The sequence below is a fragment of the Electrona antarctica genome (assembly GCF_951216825.1).
Source record: "Electrona antarctica genome assembly, chromosome: 10".
In the NCBI taxonomy this organism is placed as follows: domain Eukaryota; kingdom Metazoa; phylum Chordata; class Actinopteri; order Myctophiformes; family Myctophidae; genus Electrona; species Electrona antarctica.
Genome location: NC_136791.1, coordinates 52,847,643 through 52,865,179, shown reverse-complemented (window position 1 = coordinate 52,865,179; position 17,537 = coordinate 52,847,643). Strand labels below are relative to the sequence as shown.

General features: G+C 41.8%; 1 protein-coding gene across 4 annotated transcripts; it reads right to left on the bottom strand.

Annotated features, from left to right (window-relative positions):
- Positions 1-4,695: 4,695 nt before the first annotated feature.
- Positions 4,696-9,802, bottom strand: LOC306931741 (protein brambleberry-like). 4 transcript variants are annotated; one of them, XM_079513322.1, is made up of 10 exons: positions 9,706-9,802; positions 9,114-9,350; positions 7,362-7,584; positions 6,754-6,846; positions 6,328-6,543; positions 6,091-6,225; positions 5,890-5,969; positions 5,601-5,663; positions 5,413-5,508; positions 4,696-5,009 (listed from the first exon to the last, which is right to left on the bottom strand). In XM_079513322.1, exons 2-9 carry the CDS (start codon positions 9,342-9,344, stop codon positions 5,467-5,469), a joined length of 1,083 nt encoding a protein of 360 aa, XP_079369448.1. In that variant the 5' UTR covers positions 9,345-9,350; positions 9,706-9,802; the 3' UTR covers positions 4,696-5,009; positions 5,413-5,466. The 4 variants fall into 4 exon arrangements, with proteins under 4 accessions (XP_079369448.1, XP_079369447.1, XP_079369446.1 ...); XM_079513321.1 differs by having other exon boundaries at positions 9,604-9,741; XM_079513320.1 differs by lacking the exon at positions 9,706-9,802 and adding an exon at positions 9,561-9,702.
- Between the last annotated feature and the right edge of the window lie 7,735 nt (positions 9,803-17,537).

The following is a 17,537-nucleotide window of genomic DNA, read 5'->3' as shown; positions in this document are numbered from 1 at the left end:
ATCAACTGTCGCTAAGGTCCTGTGGGAACATTACTTTGTTCACTACGGACTGCCAAAACGAGTGCATTCTGATCAAGGCCGGGACTTCGAGAGTCGCCTCATCCACGAACTGTTGAACATGCTTGGCATAAGGAAATCCAGAACTACGCCTTATCACCCTCAGGGTGATCCACAACCTGAGCGGTTCAACAGAACTCTCCTTGACATGCTTGGCACCCTTGAGACACAAAATCCTATTTGAAGTATGTAAATGACATGAAACGTGAGCTTCAGGCTGCTTATCAGTTGGCAGAAAGTGTGGCAGAGAAGAAAAATGCGGGAAACAAGCGACGCTATGACCATACCGTCCGTTTCTGCCCATTAGTTGCGGGTGACAGGGCGTTGATCCGGAATCTTGGATTACAAGGAAAACATAAGCTTGCTGACCGCTGGAAAGACACTCCCTACATTGTAGAGAGTCAACTGCCCGGGTTGCCCGTGTTCAAATTGAAACCAGCAAGTGGACAGGGTCCTGAAAAGGTACTGCATCGCAATCACATTCTGCCTGTCGGACAGAGGGTGCAGCTGCGGACTGAAAAGGAAAAGGAGGCACCAGCTAAGAGGAGAGCCAGTAAACGGCTCAGAGCAAAGGGTTCGGAGCATTGTGATCTCTTTTGTCTACCAGTCCCTGACCCCGATAATGAATCTGCATCAGACTCAGACAATGAGGAAGTGGGTCTATGGTATGACCATCATCCACTCAGGTCACTGGAACCAGAACATGAAGAAACAGAACCCCTGGAACTATATAGTCTGGATCTAGATCTCCTCATAGACAACTTAGGAGAAGAGGAAAGAGTTGAGGATTCTGTAGAGGCAGATAGGATTGAACCGTTTGTGCAAGGTGGGACTGCTGAAGTTGACAGGGACGCCGAGACACAGGAAATGGGTGACCTAGACACCGAGACACAGGGACTATGTGACACAACTGGGGCACAAGACAATGTCGCAGAATGCTCAGAGGAGATACCAAGGCCTCAGAGAGTCAAAAGGGCTCCAAAGAGATTAACCTAGCCTATGATTTATTAGGGAGCCCAATGACAGTACCAGTTACAACACATTGTGTCACTACAGTTATGGTCAATGACAAGACTAATTGTGTAAACCTATGTTCAGGCCAGAGATACAAAAGCACGTTTTACAAGTGGATAAACTAAAGTGTGTTCTGTGTTGCTTTGCATGTCATGAGGACATGACCTTTTTTGGTAGGGGGAGAATGTAGTGCCCTGCATAATTTTGCTAAATGTTGTTTACACTTTTGAATCCTGCTACAGATGTGTTACATTATTTCTATTACTTTTCAATCTACTTTTCAATCTATATTGCTGTTTGTTCATGGTCGAATTGTTATTGTGTGACTTGGGTGTCAATCAACCTGAGCCAACCTATGGTGAACAAGAAGGGGTGGGACTTAAGGAAAAGACAACACACTGGAGGAAGAAAAACGAGTGGACAAACAGACATTAAGTGTTTAAATAAGATTCTGCAGGTTAAAGTCCTGTTGCAGAGCAGAGGGTAGCCACAGGCTTTGTGTTCAGTTTGGTTTTATGTTAATTAGAACTGTGAAGAAAAACGGAGTTTGCATTGTTCAGTAAGATTGTCCATCACCAGCAGTGTAACCAAATGAATGCTAGGTTAAGCTAAGCTAAGCTAAGCTAAGCTGCAGGAGGAGAAGTGTGTTGGAGTATATATATGTTCTTGCACCAAGTTTCGAGTGAGTATGATCACCACAGTATTGTATGTGAGAACTAAAAATGTACATTTGTTGTAAAAGATAGAAAGTTCATTAGTGTGTGGGTTTCTCCTGTTAATATAGTGTGCTTCAGGACATTGCTGCACCATTGCTGACAATAGAGGTGCTCGAAGCTTGCCACTGCATACAGAGGGTCCACATGCACACAAAGTGGTGCATTTGAGTCTGTCTACAGCACACTTTCACCTGGAACTAGAAGTTTGGGACACTGCAGCATCTGCTTATGTGTTCTAAGGAACTGTGAGTACGCCATCCATCTAACTGAGGATTATTTCCATATGAGCTCCAACAGCGCGCCAACGTCTGGTACCATAAACTGAGTGAATCAAACCCCGGGGTATATTTTATTTTGTTTTGTGAGGTTATTGTTGTTCAACTTTTGTTTTATTTGTATTCAGGGTCAGAGGGATTTTGAGGCAGGGTCAGTTCTGCATCTATTATATTTGTGAAATAAATACACCATTCTTTTATCATTATAAAATTAAATCCTTGTGTTGGGTATTTCATGAGTAATGTGAGTTACTTGGTGCACATGTAAAATAACAGTATAGCTGTACATTAAGCTAACCGGACCTCTTTGCACCTGATTTGAGTAATAGGTCGCATTCATCTTATCACAGTGGACACATCCTGATATTGTTTTTGTAGCATTACCAATTTAGTGGGTGGGCTACACAAGTGATGGATAAAAATTGATATGTTGTTTACACATCATGTCAAGTTTGACACTTCACCATATCCTGTTTGTCAGCAGAGATAGGCCCATATCATCGAGGCCTAGGTCCTGTTTCGGTGTTTGCACCATGTTTATGACCAAAATATGTTTTCATCTCATTCCCATAATGTCATGTCACTTTGTCTCCGTTCTGTTGCCTATTTTATCAGTAATAAGATACATTTCTGCCGCTCGCTGTCTTTCCCCAGTCAGTAAGCTGGCTATACTGTAGGCACTGTTTTTAATTCTGCACACAGCTGCCATTCTTATCAGGCCCGTGACCTTGTTGAGAGTTGAGGATCCATTAACTCAGTGAAAGGGTAGGTGCAGGGTGAGAGAGTCAGGCTGCCAGGGCAACGCACCCAACTGAGGAGTCGACACATTTCCTATCTTGTGACGGCTACGTCACGACGCCTTCACCATCATCAATGTGCTGGACCAATGAGCGCTCGCCAACCATCGCCAACCGTGGACCTGGTCATCCGACATCGCGGACATGGAATCATTTCCAGCCAATGATTGTCAACAAACTAACGTCATCTCCAGTACTAAGCCATGAACAATGATCAGAAGAAGAGAATTCGGTGTATCCGAAACACATTTCTCTGTAAATTGACTAATACCTACTAAAATAGTTTAAACCTTAAACACTTCTCCTAAGTTTCTTGCGTTCCTAAGTTAGACACTCTTGCGCTCACCGCCTCCTCCTTTCAAAATTCTATACGCAGGTCAGCAGCTCCTGACTGACGTATCAGCAACATACTAAGATCAGCAACAACTTCTTCTTCTATTAATTTCCGGCAGGCTGTACACTCACCTCAACAGTGTCAGTGCCACAGGATAATCACCTCCATGCCACGCCCCATCGATGAAATAATTTGTTCAAAAGTAGCCCAGACCAAGTATAGAGGGTATGCGCATGCTTAAAGTGAATGGCAAATCGAGTGGCAAAGCAATAGGCAAAGTGAGTTTAACATAATCAGATAGGACTTTTGTTTGGATGTATGGGCTGTCAAGGCCAGAAAGTCGTTTTTTTGCCACTCAGTAGGCGTTCCTGCATAACTTCCTGGTTTGATGATGTCACCGCATACCCTGCATACATTATACTTTTCAGATGGTCGACATTTAATTAAAAAAAATATATATTCTAATTAATTGAGATAGGATGTATTTTATTTTCATGAGCTGTACACCATAATCAAGATTAAAACAAAAAGGTTTTAAATACTTCACTTTATGCACAATGAATACATATGGAAGTTTCACTTTTTCAATTATATTACGGAAGAAATGTAACTTTAACACAATATTCTAATTCATTGAGATGGACCTGTATAGTCCCTTTGATCCTTGAGCAGTGCACCACAACTAAACACTGGAGTCAACACCCATCTACCAGGAGAGTTTAGAGCACTTTGTGATTCAGTATGTTGACAAGCTTTTTTGGAGATGCCGATTTTGCTTTCCAGATGAATTTAGCACCCTTCTACTCTACAATGCCAAAACTACTAATTGGTTTACTGACCATATTACTTTACTGTGCTTATTTTACTGACCAGCCAACTGGCCTGACCCCCACAGAGCTTATTTTCATGAGGTGTATGCTAAAGATTTTTTTAAAAAAAGAAAAAAAAAATACTTCATGCACAATGAATTGAGAATATGAAAGGTTAACTTTTTGAATTACATTACAGAAGCAAACTTTTGCACAATTCCTTTTAGAAGGAGCTGTTGATTGCCTCAGAGGCACAGAGCCTGTTAAAGATGTACATGTACTGTAGGTACCATTATGCCTTTCAAACCAGTCAGGAACGGCATGTTATAGGAATAGGAACCCTCCTATTTAGTTAATTGTATTACAACAGCAGACAGAATTCCTGCCCATTACTTGCATTCAGGAGTTGTGGCGGTCAAGTACGGAGGACCATAGACATAGAAAAGTAGACTCCTCTTCCGGCACTCTGGCGGATGCTCTCAAGTGAGGGCAAGCTTCCGTGTGGGTGCCAAATAAGAAATAACGAAAAGGGACGTGAGTGACATGACTGGAGGCCGCCATGACACTCATTACTATGGCCGCACTTCCGCCTTCGGTGCGAGACAGGTCGCTCCAGTGAATTGCAGCGGCGAATGAGGCATCTACCTTTCCATGTCCATTATTATGCAATGATGTTTTCTAATGAACTTGAAATACTGAAGCAATAAAATCTTTAATAAAAAAGTAAAAACTGTCCAAGACATTTCAACAATCAAGATAAAAGCAATGCATGTTCTCAAACATGTCATAAGCAACAAGGTTACTGGGGTTTTAGTTTTAGGAAGCAGACTAACCTTTAGCAAGGAAACTACAGCAAATATCAAAATGAGCATTAGACAGTTAAGGATTGACATAAGAGGTATAACCTCCTTCATGTAATCTGCAGAAGTCCTGTCCTTTCGCAGCCCTCTTCTTACAAGCCTTTCCAGTCTTTGTAATGCCATTGCACAGCTGACGGAGACAGAGAGCTACATCAGGAAAAATAAAAGATGACATTAGTACATGGAACAAAAGCAAACTACACAATGAGTAATGAATTATGACTGTTCTGACAACCCTGAAAAAAGTTGGTGATGACATTAAGATAAAGGATAGAGTTTGTACAACAGATGGTGCAACTATTCACAATTGTAGTTCTTCCTTGGCCTACTGGGAGTGTGCTTGCAAGTTTCATGCCGGGGATGAGCTGTTCATGAGAGCAAACTATGGTCTGCATTTGCCACGGTTCCCACCACTTCCACCGGCATGGAAACTGGAAGCTTCATGCTGAAAAGTTATAGACTGGATAATATTGGACATGTTTCTAGTGTCTTGTGTGATCGTCCTTTAGGGGCCGAGTTATACATATATACACACAACAAAATAACTAACCCATTGCTGGTTAAAGACTGATTAGGGCTAGGACTTCGGAATTCACCATCTGCATCAAAAACACTTCCCAAGTTTCTTAACATCTTCCATGAGTGCCTTAAAGAGAGAAAAAAATAAAAATATAAAACAGAAATGTGCATGAACTATAATATATACAGTATATACATACATACACACAGTACACTCACCGTGGACTGGCTGAGTGGGCCTATGAACTTTGGTGTGGATCGACAGCGTTGCTTTGAGAATACCTATACACAAGAAAAATCACTCGTGTAAAGTGAGGGGCACGATTATCATACATAATCACATTCTGGCCATTCACTTTTGGTGTCCTCACTTTTCTGTCCCAACCTTTTATTCTCACTTTTTAAGCCCTCGGCCAATCAAATCACTATGGGGAACACACACACACAAAGCTGGGCATAGGCCCCTCAAAAAACATGAGGCATGACATGCATTTGAAAGTTTACACACATTCAGTGTCCTGCTGCACACTATTGAGACAGCCGTCTTGATCCAGCAGATCAGGTGCCAGGGATCCATCCGGTTCATCTCTGAAGATGAAGAGATAAGATAAAGAAATTAAATAAGATGCAGACAATCAGATAAAACCAACAGGCAGTAACTTTGTCTGGTATGCTTGTGCCAACCCTAGAGAGTTATCTGCAGCCTCACCGCTCTGGTGTAGAGGATCGACATCGATGGTAGGATCATGCTTCTCTGCTTCCACAATTTCGCATGGGGGCAGGCTGGCTGGCTTCACCTTGAGCCGAGTGTACGCCCAAAGCAGCTGATTCACACAGCAGTGACCTGTGCAAGCATGTCATACACTTAAGATAATTAAAATAACCAAAAACAAAAAAAAAGGAGCCTCATCATATAATCATATCCATCACCAATAGAAGTCCATACCCAGAGAAAGAGTAAGTAGCAACCGGCTGAGGCTTTTCGTATCCTGGCTAATGCAGTGCTGGTTGAGCAGAGCCACTGCATTAAGGGGCACAGTGAGCAGCAGCATGAACCGGGTGAAAAGGGGCCAGCCAAGGATTGCCAGTAGAACTGCACACAGTAAGAAATGACGTATTGTGTGCACAATGGCACAGGTCCACATGGCAGCTAGTCTCAGACCTGAAATCACAGAGGCACAACAGAAAAGTGTCTGAAAATACACATTTGGCCATATTGCAGGTTTCATTGATTTGCAGGCCAGTGCTTGTGAGACATGTCAGGCAGAATACTCTTACTGCTGGTTATGATATCAAATGGGTATCCGAGCCCCATCAGTCCAGAGAAGTTGCATCGTCAGTGACATTTTCGTAAAATGGACGCGATTCTCACCTGCCCAGCCGAGGTAGCCCTGGATGATGTGAAGCCGCTCTTCTAGACGGTACTGCATGTTGTCAAGGTGGTGGCACACCAGTGTGCCATTCTCTAGAGGATGCCATGAGACAGCAAGTGATATACTTTGCTTGTACAAATACACCTACTAGTCAAGGTAAACTTTATTGTCGACAAGGGAAATTTGTCTTGGGCTTTCACCCCAGCTACAGCCACACATAAAATATCAATGACAGACAAAAATACATTACAGAGGGAGACACAACATTACATCATTGCACACATGTGGATAATCTAGCCTCACACAGTTACTGCTGTTTCAGAGCCTCGTTCAGCATCTTGGTTGATGCTGGTACAAACGATTTTTTAAATCTGATGTACTTCCACTTTGGTTCTTTGTATCTTCTCCCAGAGGGCAGAAGTACTTACTAGCGTAAGATAACTACTTTTTTCCACTGAAACTTAAAATGACCACCTGCTAAAGCGTGCCGAGTTAAGCATGCTTTGCTTCACTCAGCCATGTGAATGTAAAAAACTGTGAAATCTGTAAAGTCAAATCGGTGGTCAAACCGAGTATTTTGAATATCCAAAGATTCACACATTCTCACCCATCCTCTGTGTGATAACCTGAATGAGCTGTGCAACCAGTTCCTGTCCAGCGGCGATGAGGGCCTTTTCTTGGCTGAGATGCTTCAGGTTGGAACTCAGGGAACTCTCCAGCTGCTCCTGACCTTTCCACAGCTCCCCCTGTTGAGACTGCAAAGCACTGTGGCCCTGCAATAGCTTGTCCAAGGAGGCAGAAGTCAGCTCCCTCAGCTCCAGCTGTCCCTCCTGTTATAATGGAACGTGGACATGAGGCAAGACATACCATTACAGCTTGCCCTCCAAACAAATGTGCAAAAGTCAACACAGCAACTCTACCTTCAAGTCATTCATTGCATCCAGTTGGCTGGTAGCTGTGGAGATTAGTGCGTTGACAGTCAGCTCTGCCCTACGGCGGAACTGCTGCTGGCGAGTGGCATAGCACACAGAGCGTGCTCGACTGCTCACTATGTGGTATGCAGTCCACTAGCCGCAATTTGCAACTCTAGATTCTTTTACAATGGGATGAATCTAGAGTTGCAATACCCTCCATTGACTCCCCACTCATCATTTTGCGTTTGCGATCTGCTGGTCTTAAACGACGTTAAACTCACCAACATTGCAGCTGTAGTCCAAGCTTGAATTTTGCTCTTGCAATCTGCAAAGCTTGTTTTTCATAAAAATGCCCCGTAGACATGTTATGAGCTACTTTCTGTCCAAAATATTCCACAAGTTATATTCCGATCAGCCATTTTGTAATTCTGCGACGGGCCATAAAACAAGACGTGAGGGGGAGAGCTTGTTTAATAGAATCTTACCTGCGCAGGTAAGACACCCAAAGAAGAAGCTGACGCAGCGCGACGCCCCGTCACGCACGGCCTTCTATTAAACAAGCGCTCTCCCACACGTCTTGTTTTACGGCAGGTTGAAAAAATACAAAATGGCGGCTCGGAATATCACTTGTGGAATATTTTGGACAGAAAGTAGCTCATAACATGTCTACGGGGGATTTTTATGAAAAACAAGCTTTGCAGATTGCAAGAGCAAAATTCAAGCTTGGACTACAGCTGCAATGTTGGTGAGTTTAACGTCGTTTAAGACCAGCAGATCGCAAACGCAAAATGAGTGGGGAGTCAATGGAGGGTATTGCAACTCTAGATTCATCCCATTGTAAAAAAATCTAGAGTTGCAAATTGCGGCCCTCCACCTCTGCCTGGCAGTTGAAAAGGACCACTCCTAATTTGGCAAGCTGCTCTTCCGACAGGCTTCCACAGGTTGACTTCAACTGACCAACCACCTGGGACACAACAGAACTTCTTACCAGTGATTCCCAAACCTTTCCATATGAGAAAATCACCACCCATCTTACCACTTAACGTAGCAGCTGGGCTGTGTGTGTATTATAATGATCAAATTGATTGTGTTCCCGATTTGATTATCAAATTAAACATAGTATACCGGTAGGCCTACTTAAAGCTCTTTTTTACTTGTAACATCTAATTTTTTCTAGGTTTTAAAGAAAGAATTCTTAAGTGCCATTCATACTAGGAACCATGCATACATACATAGTAATGTTAACAAAGTCTTGTGTTCTGCCAATTATTTGAGAGCCCACTTGCAATCAATATACTCATATACAAATCACTGCAGCAATGCTAAAGTGATAAAGGTACCACAGTGATTGATGGCGAACAGTGACAACAAATTTTGAATTCTTATGAGAACATTTTGATTTAGGTTGCTATTCTTTGCAGTATGCATTCCCTGTCAAAAAATACCCGTGAATGACAGCTATCCAAAGGGCTGAGGTTCATCTGCCTTCCTTCAGACATTAACTTCTCATCTGCAACAGCCATCTCAAAAGGGACATCTCCTGTGTGTGTTTCGGGAGCTTGCTGTTGTGGTGTTGGAGTGGCAGCTGTAAGAGACTCCGTTTGCTTGAGCCCCTCAAATAATCCACTTTCTGCAGGACACTGCAACAACACGACCAGCAAAAAGAGATGCTTCATGGCGAGCTGCGAAAGAAAGCAATGTGCAATTAGGCCTGATGCTAACTTTACTTGAAGATGAACTACTGCTTCTACGATTGTGCCCTGCAGTATAAGGCTATGGGACTTTCGGTTTTAAATCTCAAATCGAAATCAGACCAGCCTCTCCTCTTTAGCGTATTTTAAAGCTTTTTATAATATATAAATATTTTGTCATCTTAAGAACAGTTTCTTTACCATTTGTGCTGTGATGTAGTGTGGTTAGAGTTAACAAACTTACAAAGGCTTAAACTCAGGTGAGGTTTAGTGAGGTTTGAGTTTGACACAAACTAACTAAAATGAACACGAGTGACCAGTTCCAAAACAAACTATCAGTTACTACCTTATCAGTGTGCACACAAAATAGCAGAAAGGAAAAGATAATGTATAGGGCACAACAGGTTTTTATAGGGCAAGAGCCAATCAGTGAACTGCTTACACCTGGGTAATTGGGGGTGTGATGTGGACATGCATGCACTACCCTGAAATAGTGAAATGGGACTGATTACACATGCATGAATGATGTAACATTTCCTCTGTGATAGAATGAAGAGATGATTGGCCTACTAATAGAGGGTATGATGCGCATGCATAAAGTGAGTTTATCAATCAGATAGAACGTTTCTCTCATCATCAGTAGCCTATATTAGTGATTTTCTGGCGCCATCTTCTGGCGAAACATGGGAATTCGTGTTTATTGATTGAATTAATACTTTAACAATTCGCGAAAAAAGCCCAAGAAAGTAGGCTACAGTTCAATACAGGTCTGCTAAGCCTTAGTAAGACTGTAGGTGCAACTTCCCATAGACAGCCCATTCATCCAAACAGAAACGTCCTATCTAATTGTATTAAATAACTTAAAACTCACCAACATTGCAGCTGTACGGAAAACTTATTATTTTAATTCATCTGCAATGTGTTTGTTTGATAAAAATCGACTGTAGACATGTTATGAGCTACTCCCTGTCAAAACATTCCTTGCAGATGTTTTTTAAGTGGTGCAACCACTTCAGCTGTATGAAATACTTGCCATTAATATAATGGTTGCAACTGTATTAATTGATTGCCTGAGTCCTGTGGTGGGCGTTCTGCTCTGGTTTTGGTGAAATCTTAAGTAGTTCCGGTCATTTTGTGGGGGGCACAGGGGGCCATGCAGTAAAAGTAAATTAATCCACAAAACTAATGTTTTAACATATAGGCATGAAACAACCACTTTAATCAGGCGCAGTACTGTTTCCATAAGATTGCATTTGGAAAACCGGGGAAAACATGGTACTGCCTATGTTAAAATGTTACATATGCATATATTAAGTTTATCAACTGTATCTGGGTTCTGATACCTTTACTTTTTGGAAAAAATACTGCGAAAGGGGTTTAATCCACTGTTTGTGGACCGGCTCGACGACTCCATTTCGATCTGTGCAGGGATGGCTTTCCGCGGAACCTCATCTTGGAGCTAAAGCGTAGATATTGAGGTTCCAAACGGAGCTAATTGAATATATAGGTGGAGATTGCCAGAGGTACCCTGGTGCCTCATGCTCACCTGGTAGAGGGCACACATTAATGCTCAATCCTTGCACAGCCGGCCCCGAGTGGAATAGTATGAGCGTAGACTCCCATTGTAACAATGGAATATGGAAGTGCTCATTCTATCTCAATGGGATAGTTCCAATGTTTGGAACTAGCCCATAGGCACCCGCTTTGTGGCAAGATCAAAGCGTGTCGCCACTCTTACTATTCCACTCGGAGCCGGCCCAAGTTCGACTCCAATCTGAGGCATTTTTCTGCATGTTCTTAACCCATCTCTACCCAGCCATTTCATGTCTCCTCTCTTAACTGTCACTATCAAATAAAGACTTGAAAATGCCTATAGCCTACAATTAAGTTAGCTTAGTGTAGTGTAGCCTAGTTCCATCTATCTATCTATCTATCTATCTATCTATCTACTTATTTTCTTATTCTTCTGTCTGCTCACAACGTTTTGACACTGAATTGTTTGTGTTTTATTATCTGCCTAGCTAGAATGAAGAAACTCTAAAAGCCTGTACTCAGGAGGATGCCCCAGCTAGGATAAAAAAAGTGGAGCAGCTAAAGGTCCAGTCGCTGGAAAATAACCTTTACCGAAAGCTATAGTGAACATTGTGAAGCAGAATAAAAAGGTCATGTTGAAATGTAATCTACTAACTAATCTATTGCTTTCAGTTGATTTTGAAATCTGTGTTGTAATTCATGCCCTCGCTGTTTTTGCCTGATTCACTGCCTATTTTGCTATTATTCTAATGTTGTTTTATGTTTTTGCTATTATTTTAATGTACGTTTTATGCTTTTGCTTTTCTTTTTTCTCATTTTTGCTGTGTAAAGCCTTTTTTTCCAAGACAACTGCGGATGTAACTATTCCAAGTCATTTAATCAAACTGCAACCAAATCATCAAGAAAGATTTAGTTTTTGACCTTTTAAGAGAATATATTGTACAAGATTGTCAAATACAACCAATTACAAAGAACAATAACATTTGCATGAACTGAATTTGATTAAACAAGATGTACAAAAGTATTGGCATCAAAATATACTTACAGTACCAGGGTACTCAAATTGTAAATTGTCAAGCTTGTTAAATAGCACAAGCTCATGTCCTGCCCTGTAATAGGCTTTTTTTCTTTCGAATAGTCGAAGTATGACTATGACATAGGTAGGACTTAAGTGTTTAAATCTGAAAAGTAACAAGTGACCAAAGCTGTCAAATGCTGTAATTGTAGTGGAATAAAAAGTACAACATTTGGCTCTGAGATGTAGTGTTCCCAGGTTGTCAGAAGGTGGCATACCCGTCTCCTGTTCTGGTTCAGTGTCACATAACTTGGTACTGCAGCGGATTTGAACAGGAATGACAAATAACACTTTTGTGTGTGTTCCCTGTTCAAATATGCTGCTGAATCAAATGGGAACCTGAAACAGTTATGCCACCTTCTGGATGCCTTGACCCCCCCCCCCCCCCTCCTCCCCCACCTCATATCCAACCCACCTGTCCAAAAACAATATTGTATTTTCTTAAATTGTATTATTTGATGTACAACGGTGTCGTGCAAAAATAGACGACCTACAAGCTGTAGGTCGTCCAAAATAGGGATACTATTCTACTTGATAATAGAACATCATAAAATGTGGTTCTCTTGCCAAAGCGACTGTTAGTTCACTGATTTATAGGAGTCAAGTGGGTGAGGTAGAAATAATTCAGAATTCCTGTGAAAGGGGATTCAATCAACATGCAAAGTACATGCAAACTTTATGGTCCACCGCCATTTATTTTAAGGGAGATCCCATAAAGTGAAGGCTTGGCCTGCAGCACCTATTATCCATGTGGACTGAGGCGAAATAGTGAGATCCAAGATAGTTTGGGGTGTGGATGCTTGCCATAAATCATGTTTCCACTCCAGTAATTTTTAATCAAACCCATGTCTGTTTCAAGGTTATAATAGTTTTGGATTCTTCATTATAGTTTAGTTTTAGTTAGTTTTGACATTTTCTTTCTTCTAATTCAGTTAGTTTTTAGAGTGGGTTTGCTATAGTTTTTATTTGGATGAAAATGCTTTAGTTATAGTTTTTTTCATACTTTGCTTTATTTGTCAGGTATAGGATTCAAAAAGATTGAAGTAATGTGTCATAAAACCTCAAATATACAAGTTAAAAATATAAACTCAGCAACAAAAGTTCAGAAACGTAACTTAGGTCCTTTATTTCTCCACTTTTATAATACCAATTGGTATTATGTTTTATATCATTGTAATCGTTGATCGTTGTCACCTGTACAACGAGGTATAGTCTGTATAGATTGTAAGGATCGGGCATTTGTGGAATGAGAAACACAGCTAAATGTGTGGGTAGGCCCCCAAAAATTGATATACCAACCCTTGCTTTGAGTTGCTTAGTGGATTGGATGATTGCACTCTCCCACAGTAATAAGGGAAACACAACACGTGGTTCTGTTGGTCGCACGTACAGCCCGTATAAATTCGTACAGCACGCCCAAGCTGATCCCACAAGTGTTCAATTGGGTTGAGGTCTGGACAGGAATGGTAGGCCACTCCATCCTCTCCACTCCTACATTTTGGAGGTACTCTGTGATCCTGGCTCTATGGGGCGAGCGTTAGGTCCCAGATTCTGAAGATATGGGATCGCCACTGGCTCCAGAATCTCACTGCATTGAGATTGCTTTTAATGATGACAAGTTGTCTTGCCTGTGAGAGAGATACTGTTCCATACCAAACCAAGCTGTTGTGGCAAGAGTGAATACCAACCACTTGCTTTGGGGTATGGGCAACATTGGGCAATATTTTGGGGGCGCTACCCACACATTTAGCTGTGTTGCTCATTCCACGAATGCACGGTCCTTATACAATAGGCCTACCTTCAGACGTGCTCCACATGTTTTACGATCATCCTTTTCCACAAGGCACTTCCTTGCGTCTGTCTCGCTGTCATATTCAAAGTAATCCCATATTGGACTGTGTCTCTTTCTTCCAACTCTTTTTTCCAAGTAACATGCTGTCAGTTTCAGGCAGTGCAGAATGTTAACAAGCGACGGAAAGTGTGGCTACATGCTGCCGTACGGTGCTGAAAACTGCCCTAACACTTGTTGGAGAAATGAGGAAATTAATCGAATGAATTTAAAAGGTTTATATTATAAATATCCGAAAAGGCATATAAATATTGATAAAAACTAAAACTAAGGGTATTTTGTCTATAATTTCAGTTAGTTTTGTGATCACACAATTTCAGTTTAGTTATCGTTTTTTTATTTTGTATTAGTTAGTGTATTCTAGTTTTCATTTTTTAGTTAGTTTTAGTTAACTATTATACCCTTGGTATGTTTGCCCATAACCTGAACGGACTGGGGTCTGTATGGCAAGCTTAAACTGATAATGCAACCCTCCATCCATTTTTTGCAATGTCCGTGTTCAACTATGTGACTATGTGTGTGACCAGTACCAATGAGTACCAAAAGTGGCGCTGTTGTGCCAGAAACGGAGAGAGAGATAGTGCTGCATGTTGCCTACTAATGAGAGAGAGAGAGAGAGACAGACAGAGAGGGGGGGTGGGGGGGGATTTGCACCACTCAGTTCACACGGGTGTGATTTTTGTATGAAACTGATCTGTGTCAAATATAATATGAGCATTTGTGCCTGTCGTAGACATGCGCAGAGCAAGTTCAGTCAGGGAACCTCAGTGCAGTTGCTGCCGGACGTTAATTGGGCCGCCTCAGCATCACGCTCTCATTCACATGATTGACTCAGCCAATCACACACTCACTCCATCTTCATACCGGCTACTTTAACCGGAGGTTTGCATTCCTCCTCCTGCTTCCTTGCTTGCTGCTGCTGTATCAGCGCGCTGCTGTATACAAACCTGCTGCTCACCCTGCACCTCCACCCCAGCTGCCACCTGTCGTTTTGGATCTACTGTTTAGGTACGGGGGATTCAGAGTCCTATATGGTCGGGACTGATGTACTTGATCCGAGTACCTAAAAAGCAGATCCAATACATCGCCAAACCATAATAAATATATTGCTCATCTTATATTCAATAAATATATATTCCATCCATTCTTGAGTTGTCCTGACTGAACTATAATTGTATGGGGTTGCCCATGCTTGGGTTCAAAGAGGATGCCGTTTGCCACTTGAGACTAATGACACTTTCCTATTGACATACAGTCAAATGTGTTAATTTAACTCAGTCAAATGTGTTAATTTAACTCAAGAGAGTATATGATACCAAATGCAATATATTTTTGTGTGTGAAAATCCTGGTAGTGCTCTGCATATCTCCAAAGTATTAATATAGAGTTTTACAACTACAATCTAGTCAAGTTCAGAACTTCAGACATTCACTCACTGAAAACAAGCAGGTCTCAGTCACGCAGAGCATGCAACTCGGACAGGGTCTGATGCCACATGTTGAACGCCAATCAGAGCCTCACTAAATGCATGCATTGGTCAATGAGGAAGTGTGCAGGGAGGTTGAATGATACTAAACAAGCACTCCTCCAAAACCCCACACCGTGGGGGTCCGTCCCGCCAGTGAGGAACTGATTGGATTGTGTGTTTTCGTCAAGGTTAGGGTTGTGATCCTTCCTTAACGTTTCCCTCTTAACGGTCCGATTCCTTAGCGGTTCCACTTAGCGATTCCTATATACATCTCACTGGTTCTTAACACATTCCATGCTCAGCCAATCAGCTGAGCACATTCCATGCTCATACACACAAACCCACAAAGCTGTGCATATAGGAGGGGCACCCCTCAAAAATCTACAAACAAAAAAAAAACAGTGCCCTCTGCGGAATGTGTTCTTGAGAGATTACTGGTATTGTAATTGCAAAGCAGACTTGGAAGTCCACATGGTATGCAACCGATTCCAGTTCCTCAATGTTGGATCCAGTTCCTCCCATTCCGAAACATTGAAGACAAAAGTGAAGATGGAAAAGTGAGGACACAAATTGTGATTGGCCAGCGTGATTGGGTGGGAGATGTGCCATTGGTTGAGCATCGCATAACGATAGTGGCACAGGGGACACCTGTTGTATATGTGGCTGGTAGAGAGATATCAGACATTGCACAATACACAAGAGATACAATACTTGGACCTCTTAAAAGGATCCCTGACTTGCCTTAAAACATTATACTTGCCCTCTACATCTAAAATAAAAATATAAAAACACCTATCTTTCATAAATAAAGAATCTTTCACTCAATAGGAACTGCTCCTGTCGCAAGTTGATGATGTCCTATGTCCACATGGTCTAGCCAGTCAAATCTCGCAATACCTCCGAGCCAGAAACTCTACCTGATGCTGTTTAGATCCTCAAATAAAATTATATACTGTGCACTCTGTGCACATCGAAAAGCAAGTGATTAGAAAACAACCTGTGATATGTCTTTTTATATTCCTGAACCGATTATATGACAAAGGTCTCAATTGTTCAGAAATAATGTTTGTTATGAGCTGGTCCATCCAGCTCCATTCACTGCCATGTATATTCATTGAACTTCCGGTGTGAGTTTTGGCTCCCATGAAAGTGTCCATAAATGGTAAATGGTGCATTTATATAGCGCCTTTATCCAAGGCGCTTTACATAGATTGTGCATTACATTCACCCATTCATACACCGATTGCGGCGGAAGCCATGCAAGGTACCTACCAACCAGCACATCGGGAGCAATTTGGGGTTCAGTGTCTTGCCCAAGGACACTTCGACATGTAGACAGGAGGAGCCGGGATTCGAACCGCCGACCCATGGATCATTGGACGACCTGCTCTACCTCCTGAGCCACAGTCGCCCATGAAAGTGTCATGGCGCAGCCCAGTCACGTGACCATTTCCTTTCCTTCTGAAAGCTTCCTTGGAATACACCAGGAATATTTGCATATTATAGCTGCATCCGGGGGTCTATTGGAGACCCCCGGACTTCCAGAGAGACACAAACCTTTGACATCGAGAAAGACGCAAATCTGTCTCCATAGCGATGATTTGATTGACTGAGCAAAGTACATTTTGAAGAGAAAAGTGAGGGCAGAAAATTGGATGGAAAAGCGAGGATGCAAATTGTGATTGGCCAGAATGAGATGATTTATGTCTGTATGATGATATTAGCGCCCCTCACTTCACACACTTATTTTTTATGAATAGAGAATAATATTTGATGTGTACAATTAGTGAACAGAGACAATTTTATTTAAATCACACCATTAAATCTGCTATCCATAACCTGTATGGCCTTGAACCCTGGTCTCCCACGTGGCATGGGACAGTCACACCAAATATCTACCACTCAGCTTGTCCAAATGAGGTAATCCCCGGATTCCCGCTGGGGAGATATTGCATTTATGGGCTTCATGCAGGACTACTTGTCAACCAGTAAAGGTGTCCTACTCATATTAGTGTATAAATGTCTCAATGGAAGAGTAGGGAGACCACCTCCAACCACAGAAGAGGTACTAGTTATATTGTATATTAACATACTCTGCCATACAGATTGGTAAAGTTTAATTCAAGTTTAATAAACCGTTTGCACTATAAGCATATCATAATTTAGGCATTTATCAGATGCATTTTTAACCAGAGCGACTTACAGTAAGCATACATATTTTCATTTTTTGATTAGTATTATATAGTTTGTCTG